General features: G+C 39.8%; 1 protein-coding gene across 3 annotated transcripts in view; it reads left to right on the forward strand.

Moving 5' to 3' along the window:
• Positions 1-10,766, forward strand: part of si:dkey-71h2.2 (low density lipoprotein receptor adapter protein 1) — a 90,993-nt gene that overhangs the window by 12,257 nt on the left and 67,970 nt on the right. For all 3 annotated transcript variants that reach the window (XM_032543710.1, XM_032543711.1, XM_032543712.1), the window contains exons 2-3: positions 5,525-5,667; positions 7,886-7,998. In XM_032543710.1, coding sequence (XP_032399601.1) covers positions 5,525-5,667; positions 7,886-7,998 — 256 coding nt within the window. The remainder of the gene's footprint in view (positions 1-5,524; positions 5,668-7,885; positions 7,999-10,766) is intronic.

Raw genomic sequence — 10,766 nt, forward strand, 5'->3', positions numbered from 1 at the left:
TTTTTTTTTTTTTTAAATAACAGTGTTAGTGACAATGCAACAAAAGGTTGATGAAAGAAGCTTGATGTATAAGGTAGTATATATGTTTTAACAAAGTGGTTGTACTCATCATAAAGGGACCAAAATCCATCATATTTTCAGATGATTTTTGGTTTCAAAAATGGTAATCCTTCCTCAGTTCCAGTAATTTAATAATGTATGACGTATTAGTCCCGCAAGGGGAAAATACAATTTACACTCTGTTGTTATTACACACAGCTCTGAATAACACACACATGCTCAGTACCTATGCATGCACTAATGGAGAGATGTCAGTGTGAGGGGGCTGCCCATGGAAAGGCGCCCCGAGGCGCACCGTGGCCTAGGTGGTAAATTGGCATCTATCCAGCTACCAGTCCACCACCATACCTTTAGTCCGTATGGGGATTGAACCAGCGACCCTCCCAACCCAACTCCCTACTGTTTACCATTTACTGCTTTTCCTAGTTTTACTTGATAGTAAATGGGTAATCTTTGGATTTTTGGACAAAACGAGCAATATGAAGATGTCACGTTTGGCTTAAGAATTTTGGGAATTTTTGGCCATTTTTTATTTTATAAAGGTGCTGCTATTTTTGTTTGTTGTAACACTTGCTTCTTAATCTTTTGCAACACTATCTTAAGGCAGAAACTGCTCTGTAACATTCCTGTTATGTCTATGTGTCAGTGTGAAATGAAGGGAGTCAAAGTTGACGTGGCAGTATTTTGAAATGGCTTGGCATAAGGTTTTGCATTTGGGCCCGTTGGATGTGTAATATTTAATTCCAGAGTTTTATGTATGGCTGAGATTAGAGCGTCGGGTAATTCCACTGTTATCTGAGCACTTTATGTTGTTTTGTACACTTCCTTTGATGCCTAGCCAAGGTGTTCAGTAATATAATGTGCAGGCACCACCTCCATGCTGCTGCTGGGCTGTTGGTGATAGAATCTGTGGTTGCTTAGCAACATAGGCTGTTTGATGATCCCATGACTCCATCTTTGTTGTTGTGTTGACGTTTGGTTAGTGGCTTGTACTGTAGCTCAGATTGATAATCTGAAATATGAATACATTTTCCCAAGGCCCTCTAATAAGCTAGTCTCTTATATGTGAAGAGGGGGATTTCTTTCTCACTCAGAGCCACAGGAAGTGACGATAGGTGGGAGAGGTGAGTGGAGGGATAGAATTAAAAAAAACAGTGAGCGAGAGCTTAAAGGGAGGACTTAGCTTTTCTTGGTTCCGCCTCAAGGCAGAATCAGGAAACCAGTTCCACCCTCCCTCCCACACACACACACACACACACACACACACACACACACACACACACGCACCATCCCAGCCCACCATCTTCCCTGAATGTGCGGCCTATTTTCCCTGTCAAGGTGGTGTCCTAGATTCAAAGTTCCATTGGATGAGTAAAACAGTAAGGCAAAGAGATTGTATTATAAGGATGTTGAGGATGGGGGTGTCACTTGGGTCTGAAAACAAGCTGAATGTTTCCTTTAGTTTCTCATGGTATTGTACTTATGCCACACAATAATAAAACATTATTATTCATTCCATTGGATTTTAACCAATATGCTGTGTGAAACATTTTTACAAAAAACGGCCAGACTTACCAACCTGTAGAGGAATGAAAAAACAGGGAATGCTTTTTTTTTTTTTTAATTTTCATCCTGGAGCACACACTTATTCCAACAGTTTTTGCAATTAACTCTGATAATGGTATCTTGAAGAAATTGTGTGTGTGACAGCCCCCTCCATGTGCACATGCCCTTTCTTGACATATTGTGCCTTAGTGCATATCGGTGCGCTCCTGTTTGTGTTGTTAATTAATCGTCTGTGTAGGTGTTCAGCCAGAGCAGAATTCATCCGGGTGCGATTTTTTTTTGATTTCTTATTGCAAATTAAATTACTGAGCGTGGCGCTCATGGAGACAGCTGGTGATCACTGCATGTAGCTGAAGGCGTGCAGAGCTCATGGTACCAATTATTATTATTTTACAACAGTCGGATTAGCTACTGTGAAATGGCTACACTTAGTTTTCTGTTCAGAAGTGTTGAATATTTTAAAGTGCTCTACATCTCCGGGCAGTGGTATTTTAACTTATACTATAACTTTAAAGTGAATACACTTCAGGCCCAGTGCAGCAACATGTCATCAAATTGCTCTGTGTGCCTTCATTGTAATGCATTAATTCCTTTAGCTTGTGTTCCAACAGTGAGGCTTTTGTGTGAACGTAATGTAATCAGTGCACCGCTGAGAACATGGCTGTGAAAGTGTTGCCAGGCATCAGTTTAATAAAGATGCAAACGTCATCAGTGCCCCACCGCGGCCTCGCCCTCCCTAATCTTGTTTTGTGCTTTTTTAAATTAGATCACCTCAACACACACTCTTACATGAACACAGACTCACACAGATGACAAATGTACAGCACACTTTATGTGGAAAAATAAAGTTCAAATTGTAAATGTTCAGATTTCCTCAGTATTTTCTTCAACATGTTTAAAATCCAATTAACCACCCTCCGCTTGTGCATGTCACTCTTATCAGTCCCAGTCCCTTCACACAGGATTTATTAAAAATTTAAGACCTCCTCTTTTAGGGGGATAATATATTGGAAACCCTGCAGCATCAACATGAAGCCCTTTTAATAATTCATGTGTGTAGCCTGGGGAAGACACAACATGGACTGTAGCACTTTAGCTTTTGACCGTGAGTTTCTGTATGGGATAAACCAAACTATACTGAAGGATTGAAATTGGAGTTTATCAAGGTCAGGCATATTTTAAGTGCTTGGAATCAACCCTAACTAGCAGTAACTATCATATGTTACTGTTGTTGCTACACCTGTCAAGCTTTCCAATCTATCATGGTGTGTGTTAGTTTGATTGTTACTAACCATCAGTGTTATCACCTGAAATGGTGACTGTCGCCAGCAGATTTGATCAGCTGAAAAAAACCAGCTGACCTTTAAAAACATCAACCCTGTAAAACCCTGCAGCAGCTACATAGATATACAGCTTTAGGACTTAGACTAAAACTAGATGCTCCAGTTTAAAAGTCAGAAATGCTTACCAATCATGGTGAAGACTAACTAACCAGTGAGTTGGGTAAAGTAACACTACTTCTGGTAATGTTAATGTGGTTGGTAGCATTAAACTTCCCCAACCCAAATAAAGAGCAGGACTAAACCGCTATTGTTAAACCAAACTCTTGCATCTTGGCTCCCACATAGTGGATGTTCCAAACTAGAAAAACACTAACGTTTGGTCTAAGAAGGGTAGATGGTAAGCTTGTTAGCTGGGCGTACTCATGTTTGCAGCTTATGTTAATCAGCACACTATTTAATCAATTTGGCACACTTTTGCTCTTGTATTTTTGGTTAAGTAAATGCTAAAAACTAGCCTGTAGTGCCGAGTGATTGTTGCTAAGTTATAAATGTACAATTGCTGTTCAGGGGATGGGTTTAATGAACGGTCAATTGACAATACCATTTTTGGTTTCTTCTTTTCACCCCATTTGTGTTCTTTAGTCTGTTAGCTGTTCTATTTATCTTTCAAAAACTGAAAAATCACAACTTTTAGTAGCATAATATCAGTTAAAACATCTTTCTGGGATTAGTAGCCTACACTCAAACCTTATAAGTGCTGTAGGGTTGTATTTGCCAAGATTGTCAAATATCCACTACTGAGGATTTTGCTGACACCACAAGACAATGGAAATGAATGGAATTAGGTTAGTTTTGTGATGTTTAAAGCATTACCAAAATCCTTTTGAAAATGTCAACAGTAAATGAGTAAATCAGTCTTGAAGAACATACTGAAACCCCCTCCCTGTGTTGAGTAGCTGGACCTGACCTCTGGCCCCCTATGGAGAGGGAAAAGAGGAGGGATGCATTTCTTCTTCATGGATCAATACTGCATTAAAGAACTCTTCTAAAATGGCCGTGAACCCGCAGTCCCCGGACAATGAATTGCTTTCATTTAACAATGAATTGCTTTAACATCTTCTATTAGACAATAAAAGACTTTAAACTATCAAACACCTCTCATCCACAACAAGTCAAAAGAAGCCAGCTATGCTGCACACAATGTACATAAGCAATCACATTTAATAAATTTAAATGCGCTCTCCTGTTTTGTAGCAGTCCCCTTGGTATGATTGAAGATTAGTTAATAATTCAGAGTTGATGGAAGCGTTAAGGGATGGTGTTCTCTGCTGTTCGCCTTCACAGCTGCATGGGGCCTGCCAGGGACAGATGGCTCAGCCCATGTGGAGAATTTGATGCCAGTATAGCCCAGTAGAGTGTTGGGCATGTACTGAGTGTCTTTTTTATTTCTTTAGTTGTCTCTCTGCATGCTCCTCTTGTTCATACTTTTTGTCTTTCTATTGCTCTCATTTTAGTGTGTTATAAGCAGACATACCTCTAATTAATACAGATAAAACCTTTGTTTCCCTTCTTCTTGCAGTTGGTTATGCATGTGCTGTTTTTTTCTCTTCATCTCCGCAACCTTGGTCATAAAAGAATGCTTAAAAATGCTGTGGATTAATGCATCATGTTTCATTGCCCCATTAAGTTGATCACAGAATGTGGTGTTTTGCATAGTTTTGTAACTTATCTCTCTCCTGATGCTCCGCTGTACAGTGTCCAGGTGTTGCTGGGAGATATTTTAAGCTCTCTGCATGGGCGCAGTCCCTCTTTCTGTCTACAGTATTCTGCTAGACAGTTTGGTGCTACCTGTTGGAAGTCACAGCAACAGCATTGCAGCCATTCTGTAAAGTCTATCAGAGCCAAGTTAATACTGGGGTTTGTTGGGCCTGTGCAGCAATTTTTCTAATATGGAGACCATAGTATCTTACCCAGCAAGAGATGGAATCAGATCTAAGTTTAATAGAACATATTCAAACTCAGGAAATTAAAGCATGGTGTGGAATATGTGGATCCCTTGTGGATGGTTTCATACATTTTTTTTCTTAGTCAAGTTGGACTTAACTAATTCTTGAGATAAAAAAATATTGCAGAGCTTCAACATTTTAGCACTGCACCAATTTTGAAATGTTTGAAAAAATAATTACATCACATAATTTGTGCAAAGTCTGACTGTATATCCCCACTCAGCTGTGACGTTACTCTGCTAACCCTCATGCTTTCTGTGCTGAGTATTGTAAACAGTCTGCCCAACAAACAATGCAATGAAGAAGCTGACTAGATAACTTATTCTGACAAACTTTTAAGATTTTAAATGGAGTTTCTTAACATGTGAATCACCTTTCAAAATAACTTCTAATCCCATACACAGTGTGATATGACTAAGTGTATTATGTCCATCTATCATTAGCAATCACCCACCCATAACTATTACTATATACTAAATAAAAAAAGTTTTTTCTGCACTTTTATAAATTAAAGCACATTTTACTTAAAAATTCTTCTTATGACATGCCCTTGTCAGATTGTATTGGGTCATTTTGGTGATTTCCTATGTCCTCTTTTTGTCCAACCAGAACTGCCAGAGAATTGGACAGACACCAAGGAGACTCTGCTGGAAGGGATGGTGTTCAATGTAAAGTACCTGGGTATGACTCTGGTGGGCCAGCCCAAAGGAGAGGACATGGCGTCAGCTGCCATTCGCAGAATTGTTGCCACGGTTAGTCAATAATCCATTTCTGACTCACACAACCTTTTTCTAATGGAAGTTATATTAACACTTGCATGCAAATCTGGCTACTACACCAGGATTTTACTTGTAAGTACTGAATACAGTACATATATATGCAGTGATTCTAACATTTCCAAACAATGTTCCATATAATTCTCTTGCTCATAATATTTTGTAGGCAAGGTTAGGACCTTCAATAGCAATGGGAAATTTTCAGAGTGACACAGTGAATATTTCAATTACAGCAATTCTTTTTATAGAAATTGTCTTGGGGATTTGTGAAATTACAGCCTCAAACTGCAGCGCACATTATCTGAACAACTTAAAGGCGAAGACTTTGAAAATGTTTTATTAGAAAGGTCATTTATGATAAATTGGAATTTTTGCACCAAATCTACAGTATCCTACAACTTGGGATACCACTACAGACAGTATGTGATTTTAAGATGTGCTTTATGTGAGTATGTCAATCAGTAACAGTTCAGCAAATGTATTGTTATGGCCAGAAAACCGTCGTGGACACTGTCAGAATAAATTCAGTATTCAGTCTTGGCATGCAGGACAAACAGTCCTGGAAAAAGTTTAAATTCAAATATATCTAACTGCTCATCTGAAAAACTTTAAATCTGCAATCGGTGTCATTAACCTTCAACTTTCTGTAATTCTCTTGGCATGTAGTAATAGTTGGGTCATATTTATATCAAGGTCAGTATAGTTGCATGAAAACATAGCTGCTAATCCAGGATTATCAGGGGGTGCACGTGCAGCAGTGAAATCAGTGATATGTTTACTTACAGCACTGAGCCACACGGGGGATTTCTGAGCATGGTTTTCTACATCAATTCAGAATCCTGTCAGTTTTCACAAGAATATTTTGAAAACTGCGGAAAAAACTGTTGAATTTAAACCAGTGAGTTTGTAGCCAATTTGCAATTTTTTTTATAAATGCAAACATACTATATTTCCTCTTTGCATTTTTTTACATGCACACCTTTTTCACCAAACACTGCCAACAATAAGAATGTCTAATCTGCCAGAAGGCTTTCTCTGCAGAAAGAAAAGCCTGGCACAGGCGGCCTAATCATGAACCCCCCACTTCTCAATTAGAGACTCAGCCGAACCTAATGGCAGGATTAAGATTCAATTCGTTTACAACAGGACAGGAAAAGCCACTCAGTTGTCTCTGTCTGTTCCCTTGGAAACCAATTAACCTGAATGGGATTACTGAATACATTTGTGACTTTTTCATTTGCTACATGCTTTTAGTCAGGCATGATAAGACGAGGGGATATACCAAATGTATAGAAAACTGAACTTGGCGTATCGCAAGTTGACAGATTGTTTTTTTTTGCCTTATGGCGCAACATGGGTAACATGACAGAAGAAAACGTGGTTGTTAGCACTTCCTACATGAAAGAGCTGCCACAGTCAGCCATGGCACTTGTTCCCTCTCTATTATAAAGTCAGTTTCCCATATTTTAAGTGCTGTGGATTTAAGCAGAATGTGTTGTTTCTTGTCACAATCTCTGGAGCATGTAGGCTGCTAAAACAAGCAATGGCACCATTCCTGTTGTTCTTCAGAAGTCCTAGTTTTTGTTTAAGCAAAGATCCAACTCCTTTTTTGTCTTCAGCTTCTTTTCATTGTTGGCTTTTATTACACCTTTTGCAAATGTAGGTGAATGTAGAAATGTGCTGCAAACGATGAAATTATTTCTTCCCTCTTTGAATTCCCTCACCGTCACACTATTGATTCCTAACCTGATATCATTTGGGTGTGAAACTAAACTGCTCTCATTTGCTATCTTATTGCATGGTAAGGAGTTCATTGCTATTGTCAACAGGCGTTCTCACAGACCACAAGCTCAGCACTCTGGCTGTATTTCCTGAAACTCCAGATGGAGCAGAGCGGCAGGGGGAGTGAGCGGCTGCCAGCTCGACCTTGAGTTGCAATGTGTAACCCTCATCCTGGGGTACACATTGCAGCTTTCCAACCTCCCGGTTCTGTCACCTTTACAAATTCCCCACATTTCTGGGACAATTCAGGCTGGCTGCCCAATTTTGCTCTGCAACCACTGTCACATTTGAGGTTTTTGGTCTGTAATCAGATGTAAGATCATCTTATATTCATGTCAGGCTGACAAGGTAGTTCTGTGGCAAGATGTTAATGTGCGTGTTAATGTGTTTTTATATTTAATATCCACCACAGGCCAGAGCCAGTGCTAAGAAGTTTCGGAAAGTAACATTGACGGTCTCACCAAAAGGCATCATCATGACAGACACAGAGACTACAGACCTCATAGAAAATGTCTCCATATACAGGTAAATCAAAAGTACTGAATTCAAATATGTTTTGAAGAGAAACTTGCTTAGTGGCTGGGCTGATTGAGACAAACACTACAGCAGAGCACACACACACATGAGTATTTTTAGATTGTTATCTTGTCAAGCCATTTACTGTTTAATATATATCTTAAATACTGTAACAATCAGTACATGGTATTAGCAGACTCTCATTTAGGACTACTGGCTTCATACAAATATTTTAAAACCTCATGTAAAGCATTAAGAGTTCCATGCACTGCATGCAGAATGTAACTTTACATTTTCATATACTTACCTCGAAGAGCAATTACCTTAGTTTTTAAGGAGGGTTGAGCAATATAACATGATGCATAATCCCTTAACATGGGTTTACTAAATGCATGGATCATCAACTAAATGATTCCCTATTTGATTGTGGTTCACCTATGTTATGTTAATGCTGGTAATAAAGAAGTGGCTTTATCTGATACACTAAGAAACGTATAACCTCTATCTAGGTCACTTTCCCCTCTGTCCATTGCTTGGGCTCTTTTTGCAGGATAAAACCGAGCAGTTTTCTGCTCAGAGCTGTTGTGAGTCTCATGTTACATCAATTCACTTGGAAATCAATAATAGGATGGCAGGAGGGGGTCGCCAGGGGGTGTCAGCTACTGTCTCTCTCTTTGTCAATGAAAACTAAGCTTTTTCAGCACGTGCGTGCGTGCGTGCGTGCGTGCGTGCGTGCGTGCGTGCGTGCGTGCGTGCGTGCGTGCGTGCGTGCGTGTGTGTTATACTTGTCTTGCTTCCCCTCTCTAGATAGCATCCTGTAATGTAGACCGGGCCTCATGTCATTAAGGATTACAGTCTAAGTATCAAATGGCTGGACTGTGATTACAGAACAGGGTGTTATTAAGAAAGAGCGTGTGTGTGTGTGAGAGAGAGGACACGTGTTTGGTGTGTGTGTGTGTGGGTCTCTATCTCTTTCTGATCCACCTTATCAGCGGTAACAGACCACAGGCCAGGGGAATCAGTCTCGTCTTTGATCTCCTTCTCTTCTCTCCTTATCTTCCTCTCCTCTCCCCTTCATTTTTACTGTCTTGGAATAAAGCTTTCTTTTCTGCTCTTATTAACATAAACAGAGCTTTGAACACCGTAATACCCACGACTAATTGCCCACTTTGAAACTGGCGCTGCCAGCCTTTGCCAATACTCACTGGTAATGCGGAGCTCGGGTTGACTGAGGATTGATTTAACACTGCCCCCACGTCCTTACAGCCCCTTTTCCCCTCTTCCGCCTCCTTTTTTATGTCTTATTTTAGATGCACATTATACACTTATTGGCCAACACAGCAAGTGAAAGGAAGTAGAGTGTAGATGGGAATAAATCAGACTGTTTATTGTGCATAACAGGTAAGGGAGAAAAGAGTGTGTGTGTGTGTGTGTGTGTGTGTGTGTGTGTGTGTGTGTGTGTGTGTGTGTGTGTGTGTGTGTGTGCTGTGTTGTGTGTGTGTGTGTGTGTGTGTGTGTGTGTGTGTGTGTGTGTGTGTGTGTGTGTGTGGCCACGCATTGATGGGCTTGAGCATTTGAGTGTGTGTGTATGTAAATTTCTGTCTGTTTGTCGAGTAAATTTTGTATTCACACTAACTGGATGCGGGCTGTTTCCCTCAGGAAAAGCTTCAGTGGGGGATAGACAGTGAGGCATAGTGCCATCACATTGGAAACAGGATCCTCACAGCCATGACCCTCCCATCCCATCCACCCACCCACACAAACACAAACAATGAAATATGCTCTATCAGTTTTCACAAACTGATATTGAATTCAGCAGCAATGACGGTCACTGAGCTCATGACAAGCACAATTTACAGTGCATCTAATTTGCAGAATCAGACACTCCAGATTATATTATCAGGATCTTAAACTTCCAACGTGAGCATGTCTGCCTTGTAGTGTTGCCGTAAATCTAACTGCTGGCGGGGATTAGACCAAGGACTAAACCCCTCAGGAGGTATAATGATATTCTTCAACAACAGTAAAGCTGGGTTATTTGGACAACATCATTTTCTTTTAAATATAATTTGGCAATATATGGCTTTGGTATAGTCACAGAAAATGTTGATCCAACATGTTGAGCCATATGTCGGTCATTTCATTAGAACAGTCAGTAAGAAATGTGTCATTCAGCTGTGAATAGTTCTAATTAACGTACATTAAGATGATATCTCGATAATCTTGATAGAAATATAGCATAGTGTAGCTATCTTAGTTCAGCATAAGACTTGAAGCGGGGGGAAACGGCTCGCTTTGTCCTGTTGAAAGGTTAAAAAAATAATAATCTGCCTTTAAACGTGCTTTTTAAATGACACGTGTTTTGGTAACAGGAGCAGAACTGAGAAAAAACAAGCTTTGGTTTAGAAACATTGTAAAAAATTAAGTAACTACAAGCAAATTGCACCCATTCAGTAGAATGGCCATTCAGTGGAATGGCTCAGAAGCAAATTATTACAATTACGTTACAATTAGGTTTTTGTACAAATTGTCGTTGGATAAACTATCGGCCCCTAGACCCAAAAAGAACAAATTTGCTCTCATCAGTCCAAAGAATGTTTTACCATTCCTCTTTTGGTCAGTCAATGTGTTGTTTGGCAAATTTCAACCTATTCAGTACATTTCTTTTTTCAGCAATGGGACTGGTAGCTGATAGCTTAGCTTCACATAGCCTTCTTCTGATCATTACAGTAGTCACAGGTAACTTTAAGTCTTCTTTGATTTTCCTGGAGCTGATC

The sequence above is a fragment of the Etheostoma spectabile genome, chromosome 18, assembly GCF_008692095.1.
Source record: "Etheostoma spectabile isolate EspeVRDwgs_2016 chromosome 18, UIUC_Espe_1.0, whole genome shotgun sequence".
Lineage (NCBI taxonomy): Eukaryota > Metazoa > Chordata > Actinopteri > Perciformes > Percidae > Etheostoma > Etheostoma spectabile.